The sequence below is a fragment of the Ambystoma mexicanum genome, chromosome 3p (genome assembly GCF_040938575.1).
Source record: "Ambystoma mexicanum isolate Mex_15411 chromosome 3p, UKY_AmexF1_1, whole genome shotgun sequence".
In the NCBI taxonomy this organism is placed as follows: domain Eukaryota; kingdom Metazoa; phylum Chordata; class Amphibia; order Caudata; family Ambystomatidae; genus Ambystoma; species Ambystoma mexicanum.
In genome coordinates, this window is record NC_090925.1 from 262,436,496 (window position 1) to 262,457,561 (window position 21,066).

At 45.3% G+C, this 21,066-nt stretch overlaps 1 protein-coding gene across 2 annotated transcripts in view; it reads left to right on the plus strand.

Moving 5' to 3' along the window:
* SLCO4A1 (solute carrier organic anion transporter family member 4A1) overlaps nt 1–21,066 on the plus strand; it is a 948,198-nt gene that overhangs the window by 833,152 nt on the left and 93,980 nt on the right. The window contains exon 10 of one of the 2 annotated variants that reach the window (XM_069650755.1): nt 6,731–7,143. The exons of the other annotated variant lie outside the window; for it this stretch is intronic. Within the exon in view, the coding sequence (XP_069506856.1) occupies nt 6,731–6,785 (55 nt within the window). The 3' untranslated portion in view covers nt 6,786–7,143. Of the gene's footprint in view, nt 1–6,730; nt 7,144–21,066 lie in introns of those variants that run through there. 2 annotated transcript variants of the gene reach the window in all.

The following is a 21,066-nucleotide window of genomic DNA, read 5'->3' on the forward strand; positions in this document are numbered from 1 at the left end:
CCCAGTTGTCTTCCAAATCGTGTTTGTTTGGTCTCCTAATATTGTGGCGAGAAAGCTATTCATGTCTCCTACTGCTAACATAACCACTGCGGTCAGTTTTTCTAGGGCATAAATCCATGTACCTGCTACCGCTGTAAATGAGGGCAGTGTCTTCATTAAATTATTCTTATCCATGTGAGGCCAGGGTATATAATGTCACCTCCCTATTCCCTTCTGTATCAAGGGGAACTGTGTCCCACTCTTTCATTTTTTGGGTACTTTCCCTCCTTCTTCCCCTTTGCTACTGCCATCCATCTTGGGCGTGGTCTAAGTCAATTGCCCCATGGCGTTCCTTCCCTTTGCTCTTCCTCTCTCTTCCAATTCTCCTCATCCTCTTCTGTTTCCCCTTCATCCTCAGAAAATACTGAATCATAATCAATGCTTTGGTGATCTTGCTCTGACATCCTTAATCACAGTGTTACACATTTTTAAAAAAATTTGCCCTGTTGTCCATGTGTCACTGTTTATCACCAGGCACGGCCTTCCCCCTTCTCCACATCATCCTTTCAAGCTCCTCCACAGTTTTCTGAATTGCTGCTTCTGGATCTCTACGCGCTCTGTTTTCTATTTCCGCATAATCAGATATTGTGTTTTGTCTTTACTCATACTGCCACATGATGCTATGGGTTTTGGGTCTGTTTTGGGGGACATTTCAGGGATTTGTATATCCCGTGGTAGGCTGTAAAGGAAATGTTCTGGGTGTATGTGGGACTGTCATCTGTGCAGGCATTGGAGCCTGTGCTGAATTGGTGCTCTCTACTGGAAGGGGCGAGGCTGTTGGCTGCGCAGGTGCATTATCACCTCTCTCATTTTTGTATTTTAACTTGAGTATGCCGTCATTTCTTTCATTTTGTACCTTTCTACAGCGGTAACAAATGTGTGTACATATGCTCAATAATACCTCTATTGTGCGTGCCTTCTGTAGGCCATGCAGTAAACATTTTGCCCTCTGTCCTTTGCACCTATTCATTGTGATATTTGCGAATATTCACCTTATAGTTTGGGAGCTCTTTGCACATGTGCTCAACCAGCGTACACATTTTTTACAAAAACTACAATGATGTAATGGCCAACAACAAATCGTCACACAAAAACCATTAATGACAAAGACCTTCAGGGGCAGGCCCCAATGGCACCCCTAGTCCAGCACAAAACAATAAATCCTCTCACAACACGCCCCCCCCCCGCAAATACTCCTATCACTCTAGAGAGCAACCTGATGGTATTCTTTCACCTACTCCCCCCGGGATCTTCCATTGAGGTGGCCTGGGAAGGGCCATCACTTTTGGATCCCAACCCTGGGGGTGGACAAGCAAGGGAGGATCACCTGAGTGGAGGGTCACAGAGAATTGGGAGGAGAATGCCCAGTATTCCGCCTTTCCCAATTATACACCAACCCACTCTCCCTCTGCCTTAATGGAGAATTTCCAGTCACACCCCATCTCCCCCTCCCGATTTTCACCATGTACTGGGATGAGGAAGAGGCGACCGAGGGCAATAAAGATTTCCTCTAAGGCTAACACGGGAAGGCAGGGAGAGGCCTACTACTATAGTCCACCAATAGACTGTCCCACTGATATCAGGCACGGTCAGACAATCAACCCAAACCATTTACACCTCACTCCACTTGACAATCACTTCAGGTATAAAAGGTGTGATTCTGCCAAGAAGTGCGAGCGAGCTTGGATTGCTGGTTGGAACGTGAAGGCAACAGCACGAGAAGCCTGGGAGGACCAGAAGAGAGCAGGATGCAGAGACGCTGGCGTGGTTTACCAGAGGGGATGCAGCGTAGCACAGGAGCTGTGTCTCTGTGAAGTCTGAGGTTGCCTATTGGCCTTGTCCAGGCCAGTGCTCCTTCCCCTGGGGCGTGTGTCAGTCCCAGCAGAGTGAGACCCTGACCCCACACCCTGTATCCCTGGGAGCTGCTCGCTGGCACTGTGCTGCCTGGGTGAGTCTCTATGAGTCAGCAGTTTGAGGATGGCTGAAGCGGGAACGACTGCTTGAAGGAGAAAACGGAAAGTAAAGTGGTAAGTGGAAAGAAAGGGAAATCAAGGAAAAGCATAGTGCATAAGGGGGCCAAAGCGAAAACAGTAAAGTGAGGGTACAAGCAACCCAAAGCAGGAAATGGGGGCGCTAGCGACCCAACAGATTAAATAGCAGAGCGACAGAAAGCAAAGAGAGGGTGCAAGAGACCCAAAACAGGAAAGTAGGGTGCAAGCAACAAGACAGATGGAAAAGGTTAAAGATAAAGAGAAAGAAAGGGTGGGAGCGATCCGAAACCTGGAAAGGAGGGTACAGAAGAGAAAGTGGAAGAGGCACGATACAAAGAAAGGAAGGTGCAAGGGTGCACGACCAAAGACCAGAGTGTGCCAATGGCACTATAAAGTCAAGAGGAGTGTGAAAGAAGAAGAGAGAAGTGTGCAGGTGTGCACCATAGAAGGAAAGAAAGGTGAAAGAAGCTGAAAGAGAAACCAAACCGAGTGGAAAAGAGCACAAGAGGGAATGGTGCTCCAAAGGAAGAAACAGAGTACAAAGAGAGGGGTCAGGAGTCAGAGTGGTCATGCGGGGAGGAGCCAAAGCCCAGCGTTTTAAAAAGTCTCTGACACAACCTCATGGAAAGAACTGTGTGTTAAAACTGTGCATCCTGACAAGGTGAACTTTTGTGTGAAACCAGAGGGACCTAGGCTTGGGTAAGGGAGCCCTTAGAGGCCCACAAAAGACAATGTTGAATTTATAGGAGAAAGCCCTAAGCTTGGTGAAGGGAACCCCGAGAGTCCCCCCAGAGACATTGTTGAACATTGTGAAGCGAGGCCTAAACCTTGGGGAAGGTAACCCTGAGAGGCCTAACAGGAACGTTGTCTTTTTTGTTTGGAACTGGAAGCAGGGAAAGATTGAGGAAGATAACCCCAAAAGACCCAGAGACATTGTGAACACTATTTACTTACGGCAAGAGCCCTACGTGGAAGGTTTCAAGGGCAACTCTTTTGAGTTGAACTATTTTGCACTGGCAGAACTTCACCTATTGGTAAGACTACCTGAAACCAGATGTGGTTTACATTTCTTTTTGAACCACAATTTTTCATTAAGAAGATACCTGAACACATTTTGTCTAAGAGTGAGGGAACGCATAGGTTTAGACACAGACGGACTTTCATTTTGGACTTACGGACATCGGCAGCCCTTGAAAGCATCAGTTGAGGGAACCACCCCTTTAGAATTAGGGCCAGTTAGGTATTCCACCAACCCAACAAAGTTTATAAAAAAAGGTTTTCGAACTGTTCCTTTTGAGTCTGTGCCTCTCTTGATAGCATGCCTGTCTCACACTCTCCACACACACACACACCAAGCTAATCTCACCCCAAACCAAACACCTCTAAATACAATGTATACCCCAAAGACAAAAGGAACACTTATTTACACAATGGTTTATTTTTCCTCCTCTCGCCTTCTTACCTCAGGACGGAGGAATTCAGTCGTCTCCAGTACAGGACTCTCATTTCTTCTCTAAGCAACGCTGCTCTCCCTCCTCTGTCGAGGGATTCTCCACTTCAATATACCTCACTACTTCTGCTATTGTGATGTCACTGCTCCCCTCTGCGGGTGCCCTCTTCTTTATTCTTACTCAAAATGAAAAGGAAAAACAAATGTACACCATTTGGTTCAATCCTTCAAACTCTCCTCACTCACCCCCAAATACTCACACTCTCATTTGTTGTTCCTGCAATAAGTGCACTCACATTTTGTATCTTCTTCCAAGGACCACTGATGCATCTCTCCCCCTCAAAGGCCTTGCACGACTGGCGCAGTGCTACACCTGCAGCGATCAGGCAAGCCTTCAGATAACCTTGGCGCTTGCGGTCCTCCTCGTTGTGGGCAGGTATTCTGTTCTCTGCAGGTAGGCGCAGCTGCCCAGGGAAATGGAGCGGAGAGAGCTCCCAGTTCCTCGGAGGGGCCTGAAAGTGAGGGTAGGCCCAAAAACGTGTGTAGCCATTCGGATTGTCATTGTTAAATGGCATTTATATAGGACTGTGTGACATCATGGTTTTGACAATGTTTCAAGATACATGTACATTCTTATTCACTGATTGGTTAACCATTGCGATCCCCTACACCAGAGGTCTTCAAACTGTGGGGCGCGCCCCTCCTAGGGAGGGGGGGTTCCAGAGCCCAGCATGAAATGTAAAAAATAAAACGTTTTTAAAAAAAAAATGTTTTAGATTGGAGGAAATGGGAGGGGGCAGCTCACATGTTCAGACTGGACCATAAAACTGTCTTAAGCACCAATGAAAACATGGCCAGCAGTTGCAAATGGATATTCAGTCCTTTAGTCACAGACTGTTTGAATAGTACCCAAGGGGTTGTTTTTTATTCAAATGTAAACAAATTGTGATATTTAAAGAATATTTATTCAGCAACAATGGTCAAAACTACTAGATGCATAGTGAAGCAACTCCTCAAACTGGCCCACATTGGCCAAAAAAGTGGGCCATTTTGATTGGCCTAAACTAGCATTTTGCATTTTTGGTACAGTCATCGCCCTATTGCCCTATAGGCCAGTCCATCCACTGGCCACCTCACCCATTATGGAGGAGCCAGCCCAGTGAAACACTGAGCACTCCCTCCGCTGCTTTTTCCAGCTGAGAGAGTGCTCCTGAGCTGGCTGAACTGTCAAAGGGAAACACTGTTTGCCTTTGACAGTTCACTTCCCCAGCCGCACATGATCAGTGAGCCATGTAACGTTGGGGGTGTTTTGCTTCGCCAGCCTTGCATAGCTCATTGGAAATTCTGGCTGGGGCACTGCATGTATGTATGTGCAAGGGGGTGCTCCTGCGCCTCCTCGCACATACGGGTAGAGCAACTTGGAGCGGGGCATTTTAGCAACCATGCGCAGGCCCCTGCAGATGGTACGTTTATGGCGATTTATTTTTTCTGTAAATGTGTATGGATGTGTGTATGTTTGTGTTATGGGACTGTGGTGGGAGCAGAATGGGCGGCAGCACTGGGAAAGTGGTGGGAGTCGGGTGGGGGAGAGGCCACGGTCTGTACTGGGAGTAGGGTGCGGTGACGGCACGCAAAAGTTCATAGCGATTTCTACATACTGTCCATCCGGCACTTTTAGGGGGGCCCGGCCTGCCCAAACTTGGCTCAGGGGGGGCCAAGGCCAAAAAAGTTTGAAGACCACTGCCCTACACATTACTATACATTGCCTAGCCCTATTGGCCTAACTGAGAAACCAGAAGGTGTCTCACCCGCTAGTCCCCGGGGATCTGTCCTCCAGGCGGCCAGAGCATGGCCATTGCTTTTGGATCTTGTTCCTGGGGGTGGATCACCTGGGTGGGGGGTCTTGTGGAAGTGGGACACCGGATGGTGAGGTGCAGTATCCCCTTCCCTGTAACACCTTTACCCCATCATATCAGGTAGGATATTTAGGAACCCAATCTCACCTCCCCCTTCACAACACAAACACTTTCTCACGGACAGCTTGCTATGAGAGAAATCGGACTAACACCCGAGCTGTATACCTGACATGTCCCAATACAATGGTCAAGCAGGGTCAGGTAATTACTGACCATCACACACACCTGACTTCCATTACACTTCCCCACACAGATAAAAGGCGCAGCATGAGATCACACTGTAAGCTAGGCAAAGCACACAAGGAAGCAGCAGTTCCAAGATGGCAGTGTAATCCGAGGCGATAGATGGCAAAAGAGAAGGGGATCACAAGGAGAGAAGTGCCCTTGACCTTTTCGACGAGGAACAGTTACTTTCATGGACCCTCGAGAATAGAAAGCGTAAGACCAGGAAACCAGGCTGAAGAATCCTGCATTGTGTGTCAGTGGTATCCGGGGCTCTCCTGCGTCAATAATCAAGGCAGGGAGAATCGCTTGCCGCCGTGGTACTGTCCTTGGCTCCTACAATAAAGCAGCATCAGTGAAAGCAACACAGCCGGTGAGTTGGGGAGACTAATACCAGAACGGTCTGTGTTGAAGCCAAGGTTGCAAGCGACAACATTGTATGATGAGCGCTGAAGCGAACAATTGTGTGAAAAGCTTGTGATAACCAACGAGAGTAAAAATTGAACAACAGATGAGTGATTGAACTTTGAAACCAATATACGATAGTCTTGACAGAGTGGTCCGGCACCACGTGTGTTCTCATTCGAAAGTCTCTGTAAGGTATCCAACTGAGAGTTGAGAAAGGTGAAAGAGTGGCAAAGAACTGTACATCAGAGTGGTCCTGTGACGGGTCAAGCAAAATCCTGTGCACAATCGAAAGTCTTTGATGTTTGATACTGCCAACCAAGTTGATCCGAGCCGAACGAGGGAGATCAATTGAATAAGTTGATGACATGATAGAGAAAGTTGGTCTGAGCCGAATGAGGGAGATCAATTGAAAGTTTTTGGGATAAAGCAAGTTTGTGTTAAAGTGAATTAAATTGGTCCCAGCCCAGCAGAGGGAGACTGATTGAACATTGTGTTAAAAGGGATCTGAGTCCAGCTGAGGGGGAACCGGAGTGAATAGTGAATGACCCAAGCAATTAGATACATGAAAATCCTACGAAGTTTGTATTAAAGGGAATCTGAGCCTGGCTGAGGGTGATCTGAGGTGAATAGTTAATCACCTGAGAAAATTGAGAACGTGTGAAGTTCCAAGAGGAAAATAACATATTGTTTGTTTGTTGCATCAGGTCCTCTGCAAGAAGAGACTTTGGAAGACAAAGACTTGTGCACAAAAGGCCCTGATGCTACTGTTTGAACTGCACTCTCGTGCTAGAGAAGCCAGAGACTGTGCTAAGCTCGAGTGTACTGCCTTATCCCGTACTGAAAACGTGGAGAAGGGAGGCCAACAGCCTGAACATCCTGACATATTTTTTTTTGAACACTTCTTTCTTTTGCATGACATTGTTTCCCACACTATTTGTATTTAGAGGTTGGGATTGGCAATAGGTTTATTAGTATAAGCCCTTTTATTTTGACAAGACCCCACATAGACTGCATTATTATTATTTGATGGTCGTAGCATGCTCCAATCTGTAGACTTAGGACTAGATAGGCATTATTCAAACCCTTTTTGAAGTTCAATAAACACCCTTGAACTGTGGTCACTTGTGTCTGTCTTACTGTTGATACCATGCCTTCCTTACATAACCTACCCCACGTGACCAGATTAGTAACCTCCATCTAATAATGAACTAATAATCAGGTTCTTGTTGGTTGCTGTTAATCCATACAATTTGCAGCATGAAGATTATTTCCCTTTTCACTATCCCACCCGCAAGTGTTCCATGGTGAGTTTCAGCCCTCTTCAATGACCAATCATTTTGTGAGATAACAAAAATAAATATCTCAACACTTTCTCATGGGACCTGAATGCTGGCACCCTATGAACGTTCTCAGCCATGTGATTGTACAAATGACAGTTAATATTCTGACTTCTCTTCAGAAACATGTTTCACCTTGTGGGCCATATCCACAACCTCCTAAACAATACTTCGATGACATCACTCTAGGACAAAATACAATTCAAATGGATTGTGTCCTCCAACATATTCCTCAACTTAGATGTATTCCATCCAGCTTCAGCTGCTTCGGAAAAATGTTTCCCTCGGCAGAGGGCGCTGTGCGTCGATGTCGTCGAGCCGAGGTCCCTCGGAGGCCTCCGTCGAGGGTGACGTCATCGGGTATACAAGTAGCACGTGCGGCGCCCCTTGGCTTCAGTTCTGTTTTTCCGTAGTACGTGTTGCTTAGGAGACTCGGTGCCTCGAGTAGTTCTGTGATGCAGTTACTAAAGATATTCGATATGTCCTCGTCGTCAACCCCGACTACGACCTCGCGTTCATGATTCAAAAAGTGTAAATCCTGCGGTTCGAAAATGTCCATCACAGACCCGACCGAGAATGTCTGCGGTGCCTTGGTGAAGGCCACGACATGGAGGCCTGTACGAAGTGTCAGGCAATGAAGGGGAAGGCCTTGCGAGAGAGGAAGGGAAAACTGCAGGTAGGTCAAAAATCTGACTGAAAAGCCTCTAGCGTCCAGCCGAGTCGAGGTCCCGTGAGGAGAAATCTCCTTGACGCGAAAGGCAAAAGCATCGGTCTAGGTCCTGAAGTGGTTCACACCGCTCTTCGTCTTCGATGAAAAAGTCCAAGAAAAGACGCCACTGGTCCCCTTCCACCTTGTCCTCGGACGAATCCCCAAAAAGAATGAAATGCCCCAGAAAACATTCTTCCTCCGAAGAATGGGAAGCATTTAGAATAAAAATTATGGAGGTGTTTGAAAAGGCTAAGCCTCGGTCCGCGCCTTCTTCGGAAGCCAGCCGGGAGCGTTACCGTTCCGACACTCGCGCGCCCTCGAGCCCGGGTGATCGAATGAGAAAGGATCGGGAACCCTCCAGGACGCCAAGCGAAAAAGACTGCTCGAGTCGAGTCGACCGTTCGAGGTCACCGACGCCGTCCGGAACCCAACACACCTCGAAGGGTAAGTCTTCGAAGAGCGCCTCAACACCCTCGAAGCCAGTTCCGTCGACGACCACTATTTTGTCGGCGCCATCGACGCCTTTGTCGACGTCAGCCCCAAAGCCCTCAGCGCCAAATATTCCAAAGGCTCCAACTCAGCCAACTCAGCCAGAAGCTGACAAAATAACAGCAAAAGAGAAGGCTGCAAAGGCTGTAATGCCTTCAGGTTCCAATGATACACCTCTCCCAGTAAAGGTTTATAAACCTCTTCCAAGGAAAGAATTTTTCAAATCCTTAACTTCAATTCTTGAAGAACAGGAGAGGTCTGATGAGGAGAATGTTCCTTTTGGACTGGAATATGGCACCCCAAATGTCCCGGAATGCCTGATTTCTGAGGAAAGCAGGATGAGGGATCTGGTGGAAACCTTGCATAGTGCAAGTGGAATTGATACTTCACCTGAAACATTTGGCAGGCCAGAACCAGGGGACATTCCAGTCCCTCATTCAGACAACTAATGACAAAGGTGGTCGAATACTTAGGATGGGCTAGACCACCAACTCAGTTCATCCAGGATGATCTGACCGATATATTGGATCATGGTCCCACCGACGATACGATTTTACCCTTCCATGTAGCCTTCCAAAATAGGGTGGCCAAAAATTGGGACACCCCGGACTCTATTCCTCCGGTGAATAAGTCCCTCACTTCAAAATACCGCCCTTCCAGTAGCGGCCCCGGCTATCTGTCTAAGCACCCTACTCCCAAGAGTCTGGTGGTCCAGGGAGCCACCGCTTCAAGTATGGTGGCGTATTCTTCTATTCCTCCGGATAGGGACGACAAGCGTGTGAATGGTTGGGCACGCAAGATATTTTCAGCTGGAAGTATTGCGTTAAAATCGGCCAACTCCACATGTGCCTTGGCAAAATTTTCGTACACTCTGTGGGAGTGCATTGGAATGGCGGCGGAGCACATACCAGAAGGGGTTCAAAGGGAAGGATTCCTAGCCATTGTTAAAGGTGGAAAGGAGGCCATGCAGGAATCCCTTCAGTCTGGATTGGACACTGCAGATAGTGTGAGCAGGTCCATGGGCACTAGCACATTAATGCGCAGATTTGCGTGGTTACGGAAGTCGGGTTTCGCACCAGACGTGCAAAACCGTCATCTGAACATGTCCTTTGACGGGTGTAACCTTTTTGGCAACAAGGCTTACCAGAGCCTTGATGAGGTATCAGACCTCAAAAGCAGCTGCCAAATCTTTAGGAGCTGCTATTAGGCAACCTCAGCCTTTTCGTGCATCAGGACAATCTTGGAGGGGACGATCCTATCGTTACTACTCCTCATGTGGAAAAGCGAGAGGAATGGCCTGTCAAAGAGGCCAGAAAAAGGTCTTTTTTTTTTTTATTAGAAAGTTGTTTTAATCAAGTAAACTTGATTTTTCAAGAAATACAATTACAAAATGTTGTTAAAAATTCATTTAAATGATTTAAAACATTCTTAAAACAAGAAACAAATGAAGTATATTTGACAATTCAACTTAATCGAATCAAACCAACAAGACAAAACAACAACTCTTCTTTTAAAGACAGTAATGATAATAAATGAAAAGATATCCAACCTTATTCAAAGGTTAAGCACAGAGGAGAAATGCATATGATCATAATTTGCTCTGAATCGATCTCTTATCTATCAATTTCAAACTGTACAAGAAATTCAAAATAGCATATCTCAATGACTGTCTATTAGTATGAAACAACAGATCTCACAATCTGTCACTAGTAGGTATTATGTGATCCATCAACAAAGGTTTCAGATACTTGATTCTTTGCATAAGTAACGCAGGACAGCTTGAACACAGATGTTTCAGGGTTTCTGGAGAGACCTCACAAAAACGACAGGAACGCTCATACTCAGATATTAGTTTGCGTTTATATAGTAGTTCATTGGTTGGCCAAAGATTCAATCGACAGCGCAGGAAATCATCACGCAGCCGTGGACTGGGGAACATGGCTAAATAACTTTCGATTGTACCATAACGTTTCAGATTAAATGGAGTATTTACAAAAATCTGATATTGGGTACACGCAAGTCGCGTCTGTATCCAATCATGCTCCCATAATCGTATTTTTGCTTGGTTCGGATTCTCTATTAATAGTGTTATTGAGAGCCCGGTTTCACTGATGATTTCCTGGCGTTTTTGTCTCCAGCCAAGAGGAAATACATCCATTGAATGTAGGAGATACTTCGTAATTACTTTAATTAAACCTGATTTGTTATCTGCCATAACACATTTCCTATAAAGTGAACACATTTTCCATTTGCAAATGTCATATAGAGACACTAGTCCCAATTCGTGTCTCACGATACCCTGGTAAAGGCAGGACTCGTTTCCAATAACGTCCCTCTATAGTAGTCCAGTAAGTATAGGTTTTTTCCAAGCATGCCTCAGCTCCATAAGTTATTACTGGAACAAACTTTTGCTTGTAATAAACAACTGTCGGAACCAAAGAGAACTTGCAATTTTTAGCTTTGATCAAGCGGGCCTGTGATACTGCTGTTATGACCTTTTGTTTTACATAATGATCATGAGTGTTGACATTTGTGTTGTTTGTAACCAAAGTGGAAAGTTGTAGCCAGAAAAAGGTCACTTGTGGTGGACGAGGAAAACGTGCAAAGCCAGCCCCAGCTGCAGCCTCTTTACCATCAGCGGCTGCAGCAACTGCCACAAAACCACTTTGAGGACTTGCATCACAAGACACCTGTGGGAGGCAGGCTGTCACAGCATCTGCAAGAATGGCGAGCCATTACTTCAGATGTTTGGGCTCTAGAAATAATAGCCCAAGGTTACTGCCTTCCTTTTCTAATGCAACCTCAAAGCAATCCACCAGGGAGACACCCTTTGAAGTTTCCAGACCCGCTCCTACAGCAGGAAGTCTTAACCCTGCTGGAGAAAGGTGCTATAGAACCAGTACCTGTAGTGGAGATGAACAAGGGATGGTACTTCCCATATTTTTTTATTCCCAAAAAGGACAGAGGACTGAGACCCATCTTGGACTTGAGAGGCTTGGACAAGCTCTTCAGGAAGGACAAGTTCAAGATGGTCACTCTTTCTCAAATCCTTCAGGCCCTTCAACTTCAGGATTGTTTGGTGTAATTGGACCTCCAGGATGCTTATTTTCATGTGCCAATTCATCTCAAGCACAGAAAATACCTGAGGTTCGTAGTTGGCGACTCACACTATCAGTTTCTAGTCCTGCCATTCGGGTTAACCCCCGCCCCACGGGTCTTCACCAAATTAATGGTAGTGGTTGCAGCGCACCTCAGGAGAGGGGGGGATTCACATCTACCCCTACCTAGACGATTGGTTGATCAGGGCGCGTTCTGCCGAACAAGCCTTGGATCATCTGAAAGTCACCTTCCACTTCCTCCACAGACTGGGCTTCTCTGTCAATTTCAAGAAGTCACAAATGACACCTTCCCAACAGCTCCAGTACATGTATTAGACACATCTTTGGGAAAGAGCTTGCCTCCCAAGTCGAGGGCTCAAGACATTCTTCAGATGTTGGTTTCCAAATTCCAAAATGCTCAAAATCTCCAGGCCTACGACTTCTTAAGATTGCTCGGCCTCATGGCATCCTGCATCTTCCTGTTGCCAGAGGCACGCCTGAGGATAAGAGTCCTTCAATGGGCTCTAAAGACTCAATGGTCCCAATTCTTAGGTCAAATGATGGATCTTCCTCAGAATCCGAACAAGGTTCGGCAGGATCTTCTGTGGTGGACTTGCACAGAGAACATCCTAAAAGGAGAACATTTTTGGCAACCATGGCCGGAGATTACAGTAATGACGGACGCCTCACACATGGGGTGGGGAGCTCATGCCAACGATCTGACAATCAACGGTCGTTGGTCTCCATTGGAGTCCAAACTACACATAAACCTTTTAGAGCTGAGAGCAATCAGACTAGCGCTGAATGCTTTTCTGCCATCTGTCAGAGGAAAAAATGTCCTGATAATGACGGACAACACAGTGGCCATGCATTATCTAAACAAAAGAGGAGGTGTAGGGTCACTACCTCTGTGCAGAGAGGCAATGTGATCTGGTATTGGGCAATTCAAGAAGGAATCTCCTTAAAGGCAGTTCATCTAGCCGGGGAGAAGATTATGATGGCGAACGCTCTGAGCAGGCAGAGCACAGTGTCCCACGAGTGGGAACTGCTCAGAAAGTCCTTCAAGAGATCTTTGCCCTTTGGGGAACCCCTCAAGTAGAACTGTTTGTGACCGGAATCAACTGGAAGTGTGAAAGGTATTGCTCAAGGGAATTTCCCCCGAGAGAAGCCCTAGGGGACGCGTTGGAGAACATGGTACCCGGACCTTCTAGACATGTCCATCTGTCCTCCGTTACGTCTTCTTCAGAGAGAGGACCTTCTCTCACAAATGGAGGGCCAGGTTCTCCATCCAGAGGTCAAGACTCTCAACCTTCATGCTTGGTATCTGAAAGGCTGAGATACAAGGATTGGGACCTTCCAGATGACGTCATGGAGGTGTTGCTTTCGGCAAGAAGGCCGGCAACAAAATCTCTATACCGTTGCCGTTGGAAAATGTTTTGCAACTGGTGCAGAGAAAAGAATGTTGATCCTTTTCGATGTTCAATCCCGGAAGTCTTGTCCCTGGCACACAGAGGCCTAAATGTTGGGACCATTAAAGGTTATCTTGCAGCGCTTTCCATTTTCAAGCGCTCTTCAGAAGAATGTTCCTACTTTAAAATTCCTTTGATAACACAATTCTTAAAGGGACTCACTAATGTGTTCCCTCCTTACCCTTCCCAAGTCCCAGTTTGGGACCTTAACCTGGTTTTAAAGTTTTTAATGTGTGCCCCTTTTGAACCCTTGCAGGCTTGTCCACTAAGGTTGTTAACATTGAAAATAGCTTTCCTGATTGCTTTAACATCTGCAAGAAGACTGAGCGAATTGCAGGCGCTGTCTTCTGGGCCACCCTATACTGCGTTCCACAGGGACAGAGTGGTATTGAGGGTTAAACCCTCATTTTTCCCTAAAGTTGTGTCTGATTTCCATTTAAATAAGAACATTATTCTGCCCTCCACCTCATCCCAGTAAGGAGGAGGAAAGATTACATAGACTGGATCCGAGAAGAGCTCTAAGCTTTTACATTTATAGGCTTTCCAAGCTTAGAGTGGATAATCAACTTTCCATTGGCTACACTGGAAGTAAATTGGGTCAATCGGTGTCAAAACAAACCATATCACATTGGATTGTGCTTTGCATTTCAGAATGCTACAGATTGGCAGGCAAAGACCCACCAGAAGGCTTAAGGGTGCATTCCACCAGAGGCATAGCCTCTTCCACAGCCCTTCAAAGAGGTGTTCCCATAAACTCTATTTGTGAAGCAGCAACATGGTCATTGCTGCACACGTTTTCTAAATTCTGTAGTCTGGATGCTTCCCAGTCTAAAGAGCTTGCTTTCGGTAAAGCAGTGCTATATTCGGTCATATAATAATAATATAAAAAATATGCTCCCTCCTCCAGAGAGCTTTCTACACTGCTTTGGGAGTCTATCTAAGATGAGGAATACGTTGGAGGACACAATCCATTCGAAGAACAAGTTACTTACCAACTGGTAACGTTCTTTCCACTAGATGTTCCTTCAACGTATTCCTCATTGTCCTCCCAGCCTACCCCTCTGTAGATTTTCCGGGTTATTGCCACTTCAACTCTCGCAAGGCTGACACCTGGCTATGGCTATCTACACTATTCATACAACAAAGCAAGAGGAGGAAAAACAGAACTGAGGCCAACGGGCGCAGCAAGTGCTACTTGTATACCCGATGATGTCACCCTCGATAGAAGACTCTGAGGGACCTCGACTAGACGCCATCGACGCATGGCGCCCTCTGCCAAGGGAAAAAAATGTCCGAAGCAGCTGAAGCTGGATGGAATAAATCTAAGATGAGGAATACGTTGGAGGAACATCCAGTCGAAATAACGTTATCAGTTGGTAAGTTTACTTGTTCTTCTTGAGTATACATATGTACATATGTGTTATTCTTGTGAATATATTTGTTTTAGGAGAATTGTACGATCAGACCGAAAAAAAGGTCCGGCTGTACAAAAAGTCAAAAAATGCATACCACCAAAGGTCCGAACACCAAAACTTCGAACCATTGGTGGCATGCATTGTAGGTAAGTAAAAAAAAAAGATTTTTTTTTTTTAAAACGGGGCAACAGGGGGTGTCCCCCGCAACACCCCGCTCACTATTCTGTGTGGTATAGTGAGCAGGGTGTTGCGGGGGACAGCCCCGTAGCATACCTGAAAAAAAAAGATTTTTTTATTTTTTTTAAAAACATGGGCTGCAAGGGTGTCCCCCGCAACCCCCGCTCACTATACTCCATAGTATAGTGAGCGGGGGTTGCGGGGGAAACCCCTGCAGCTGCCCGTAAAAAAAAGAAAAAGAAACTAAAAAAGAAAAGGACCCTGCGGAAGTGAAAGGGAACTGACGTCGCAGGGACACAGCGTGAAGAAAAGGTAAGTAGGGTTTGTTTATGTTGGGGGTGTAGGTGGGGGTGTGTTGAGGGTGGGGTGTGTGTCGTGGGTGTGCTGTGGGTGGGGGTGGGGGTATGTAGTGATTTGCAGTGTTTTTCGCATGGGAAATGTACTAACTTTTGGTGGTGCGTACATTTCCCATGCAAACTTTTCCGTCACCGACTTTTCCATGACGGAAAAATCCTGCAGATCCGTTTAAGGGAGGCAGCTAATATACTTATTTTACCCCCCACCGTTACATGGCCCCCTACTATATTCCCTGCGTTCATCAAGTGTCTCCTTGCTTCTGTTGTCATGAATCTCTTTTCCCAATATTGTTAGTCACAGTGTCCTTGTTGCTTGGTACTTGTAGCTTCAATCTAGGTGACCACCTTCAACCGGGGGGGGGGGTAGTGTGTCTCCTGCCTGATCAACTCTGACTGGCGCACATCTCAGCACACTACCTCGTTCTCACCAAACTATGGCCTTCACCTTGCAAGCCTTGACGAGTGTGTAAGAACATTATTTGTTATAATTTCTCTCATTTAAGGCTTTGGAATCTGCCTCGCCCTATTCTTCTGACCAATCCTTGCATGGCTTTTCGCACCTCCTTCAAGGTCTCTGTGCTTGTCTCTTGCAGCGTTTGAGACAAACAGAAAGAAGTGTATTTTACCAAAGAAAATCTAAATGCTTCTCGGCAGCCTTGTTTTCTAAATACCACAAAAGGCTGCTTTCTGAAATGCAAGTCATTCTAAAATGGCATGAACTTCAGCTAATAAACACCAGCTTGCCAGCACTAATTTCTATATGTTCCCCACTATTTTCTCTACTTTTCTCTATTTTACTTCTGCAAACTGTTTTTCATCTACTTGTAGTGCCATATGCTCCTTCCTCTACTTAAAAGTGTATCCTATTTCTGATGCACTGCTACATAATAATCACCTCCTCCACTGCTCTACATGCCTTGCCCTCTCAATATATTAAATGCCTCAGGTTTCTACTTTATATTTCTTCATTGACTGCTGTCAGAAATCCATCTATCCCTTGTCAGCTTCACATATGGCTTAAATGCTGTGCACAATAGCAAGGTCGACTCCTCCGTGGCCCATATCACATGCTATAGAGAGTTTCTAAAGTTGTACTTACTCTAACGCTTGGGATGCTGGATTTGCATCCATACAATTTACTAGACCATGGTCTAGTATTTCATCCCTTAAACGGTCATCTGGCAGCACTTTCGGTTTACACAACATCGTAAAACAAAGTCTCCTGGTAGGGAATACCAGTTATCAAAGCCTTCATGCAAGGTGTTAAACGTTTACACCCATCGTTAGCTAACCCCCACCAGATTGGGATCTCAATGTTCTGCTAAACAAACACATGGGTGCTCCGTTTGAGCCAATGCATAAGTAATCCTTTAAGCAGCTTGCTTACAAGGTGGCATTCCTTGTAGCCATCACATCCATTCACAGAATTAGTGTGCTTTAAGCTTTATCAGGAACTGAACCATTTGTCACAGTGCATAAAACAAGGTTGTCCTAAGAACACAACCATGTTTTCGCCAAAATACGTGTCTAAATTTCATATCAGTCAATAGAAGTACCAGATTTTTTTCAAAACCCCTGAACTCAGTGAACAGGCTCGTCATACACTGGATGTACGCAGAAGAGTTATGTACTACCTTAACATGACAGAACAAACAAGGAAAACTGATCAGTTATTTGTATCACTGGCAGCCATAACAGAGGGGCACCCTGTCTCAAAGGCTACTATTGCTAGATGGATCGCAAGGTGTATTCAGCAGTGTTATAGCCACTTAAGCAAAACACTTCCTTTCACACCCAGGCCACATTATGCATGCAGTACATTAGCTACATTGGCCTTCATTGCTAATGTGCCACTGGAAGCTATTTGTAAAGCAGCAACATGGACATCAGGGCACACTTTCACACAACACTATTGTGTTGACACACAAGCAAGAAATGATACTCAGGTGGGACAGGCAGTATTAAAACATTTGTTTGTTACTGTTCCTTCAATTCACCCACATACGTCATACTCCACTACTGCTTGCTAGTATACGAAAAGAATCTGATTCTGAGCAGATCCACAAGCCTCTAAGACAAACATTACCTTCCGCTAATCGTCATTCTGCTGCTTGTTTCTGCTTAGATTTGCATACGCCCACCCATCCTCCCTCCCTGCTAAGGGAGTTGAGGGTATCACAAGCAGCATGAAAATAATGTTTATTCAACATTTTCATTGCTGGTAGATTTAGGAAATAACTAATTTTGGAACCTTGTTTTAGTTAACTACACAGTCCCCTATAGACTTCATGCATCCTCAATAACAATAAGAGGACGTCAACGTGTGAAGGATCATGGGTACTGTATACATTAGAATAGGGATAATATTACGGGAACACCCTGATGATGTCCTGTTTTCAAAATCAAAAAAGAAATATTGTAATACTCTACACCAACCACTAGATGAAAGCCTATGCAAAGCATGTGAATATAAGCAGATAAAAGCAACAGAATGATGATTACTTGGAAGGTAATGTTTGTTACATGCAAATATTTATAGATGAATGCAAAATGTGCAGTGGTTTGAATCCGATAAGGACTAGTGATAATATTGATTTAAGATTGAAGTGTAGAACATTTTGTTTGTGATGTGTAGATTTCAACGTGGGCTTGCAGGGCATATTTGTATCCCATGTTAAGACAGGTTTTATCTGAAAGTTATGCATAACCCTTTTTTGTAGGCTTTGCATCTTGCAACAAGGCCTTTTAGGGCATCAATTACCATGAACAGAATGGGAGCTTGGAATATATAGAAGTATTAATTAAGCTATACTTAGAGCACAATGTCAAATCTGTAGTTCAGGGAAGGGTTGTGACTTGCGCTGGAGGGGAACTGAAAATGTGCTTATGTAAATGTAATATAGTTTAGAATTTTTGATGCGAGCTGAAAATGTATAGCAGCAAAGTGTTCTTAGAATTAGAGACCCATCACTGCTGCAGTGCCTTGGTGGGGGTGGGGTAGGACCATACCTGATTTGCAAATGGTCTTTCCCCTTCTGTAATGGGTTATAATTTATTCAAAACCTTCCCGCCATCACTTTTGATTGTTCTTTAGTCACCCAAGTGGGACAGGTATGCCCAGATTTTTTTAAAATTTCGACCCTGTCTTTCGGGGTCCACTCTCAGGTTTTAGAGAGTCCTCCTTGTTCTAATGACAGGTTTTGAGAGCGGTAGGTTGGTTTTTGATCTTTTCTAACTTCTTTTTTATATAAGGAATGGAAATGTTTTGCTGCATCTGAATGATTTTGTGCAGTCTCAATGGTCATGCTAAGGGTGGGCCGATTTAATTGCAAGATGGCTTTCTGTAGAAAAGGAGGTAACGAGTTGGTACACTGTTCCAAGATTATCATTTCTACGAACTCCTCTGGAGTTTTACTGCTGACCCCGAGAGAGACAATGTTTTTAATGTATTCCCCTACTTCCAGGGGGGTCTCACTGGGGTTTAATCTATGATATGATATGGTATTTATAACGCGCCTATACACAAGTGTTTCAAGGCGCGACGAGGCAAGAGAGGGGAAAACAGTGGAAGACAGACAACGATCCTACTAGGCCAGGTGTCATTCAGATCGCGCAAGTGCGAGGGTAAGGAGAAAGGGAAGAGTGCAGGGGAAGGGAAAGGGGAAAGTGCAGTACATGGGAAAGAATAATAAATATGATAAATAAAACAGCTTGATGGTGGCAAGTGCAAGGTAAGAATAGACATAAGTGCTGGTCTAATGGACCTTAGTTTTTGTCGATACAAATTACTGGTTTGGCCTGCTCTTTTAAGCCACCCTTGCTTGATGGATATGAACATAGCTTCCAAGGCTAGATTAAGTAACTGATAGGCGGTTTGTAGCACGCCTTTTAATAGAGGTTCCAAGTAGCATTTCTTTAAGTTTTTTCCCCATCCCAGCTGTTCAGCTAATCGCTCAAATTATAAAAATGTGTATTCCCCTAGGTCTTCTCCTTGCTGGTATGGTTGTAATATCCCTTGGGTGATAGGGGTCTTGTTTGTAATTTCTTGAAGGCAAGCTTCGGCCTGAATCTGATGAGTGGCTTGTTGAGCTCCGACTGCTTCAATATGGGCCATATTTTCAGGATGGGTAAGGGTTACTCTGTTGTGTTTTCGGACTCAGAGAAGAAAAGCGTCTAAACCACTTCAGAAAAGGTTTCCAAGTCATCTGACTCTTCCGAGATTGATTTTCAGGAAGGGTGTTTGGCCACAAAAAAAAGGTTTGGGAAAAGGTGGGTTTAAGGCGCTAGGTCTAATGAATACATGGGAGGGTCTTATTTTTAAGACTCGTCGGTCCCACTGTTATATTTGATAATGGGCTATTGGTAGGGTATCTAATAGCACATGGGTTTTGAAAAACTATTCCTGCTGGCTAACTGGGATTTGAAGTTGGGAGAATAAGGTCTCCTCAATAGTGGATATTCGATCAGAATCAAGGACTTCATTAATCCTACTCTCCCCTTCCGGTGGAATGACAATTACCAGCATGGGTTTGCAACTTTTGTCAATTGAGTCAGAACCCACTCCTGCCACCCTATGTAGGGGAGGCATGGTATCACAAGTATGACACTGACTCAATAGGTACAATTTGTAAAACCTTTATTGTAGTTTCTGGGGTTGGAAAGACTTCTACTTTTCCCTATAACTAAGATGGGAGTAGTCTCGACCGACCATCAAACGATAAATAGTCCTAGTGGAGTCCGTCATATCAAAATGGCCTATGCTAACAAAACCTAATCCCTGCCCCTACCCAAAAAGTGTATAAAGGAGAAATGTATGTAAAGGAAAAATCAGTGTTCAAAAGAATAAATGTGGCTGAATCAACTCTCCTCCCCACATTAGAGCACACAGAGTAAGGCGGTCCTTGTAGGTAGGATGACACATTCTGGCTCAGGTTTTCAACACAATGAACAGTTACAAAACGTGGATCGAGGCCCGCCTGGCCTTCCACATTAATGTCTCTCTTTCCAGACTTCCAATTAATGTTTCAACAAAAAGTTCATGTAGGCCCCCCTCTGTCGGGCTCAGACCTCTTCAAAACACAGTTCACGTGGGTCCCCCTCTGTCGGGCTCAGATCTTTCTGTCTTGAGCCGGAGCTCCTTAAGTTTCGAAAACTCCTCGAGACCTTACTCTTCTCTTCCTCTCTCTCTCCCTCTCCCCTGCTAACCTCCTTTCCTTTCTCTCCTGCTTCGCTCCTCCTCTCTTCCTAACTCTGTTTAGTTTTTGCTGACTGGTCGCCTGGCGCACTCCCAGAGCCACACAGGTTCCAGGCACCCCCACCAGTCCATGCACTTTCCCCCTGGCCTCTGCACTATGCTCAGCACAACTGCACTTTCAATACACGTTCCATGAGAGAGGTACCTCTCTGCACTTAACCCTGAGGGGTGCCCAGAGGGGTAACGTCTCTGCACTTAACACAGGGCCCTGCTGATGGGGCGCACCGGTCCTCCCCTCCCCCTCCCTCGCACTTCTGTCTGCACACTTGCATGACCTATATGTACTAGACATAGTAAGTTTGTTTGTATGTCCCACCTTTGTCTCCCCTCCATAGCTTGGTTGTGCCTGAAATACCTTATACACTTTTGCACTAGGAGAAATGCCGTCAGGCCTAGTATGCTAGTTATTTTTCTGTTAGATCATTTGGAAAATTCAAGGCCTAAGAATGACTACTGTATTCCCTTTCTCCCTTCCTGCCTTGAAGCGCTTTGAAGCACTTCACTTGTGTATAAGCGCTGTACAAATGAACAATTACAACAAAGTTCATATAGGTCCCCCTCTGTCAGGCTCAGACCTCTTCAGAACAAAGTTCAACAAGACTTGCAAGGAGGCTCCCTTCCCCAAACTTTGTACACTTCGGGTCTCCCTCAGTGGGGCTCAGATCACTTTAGGATGTCAAAGACTTTCAAATGTGCTTGGCTTTCTTTAAAGACCTGCGCAGGACCACTTTCACTA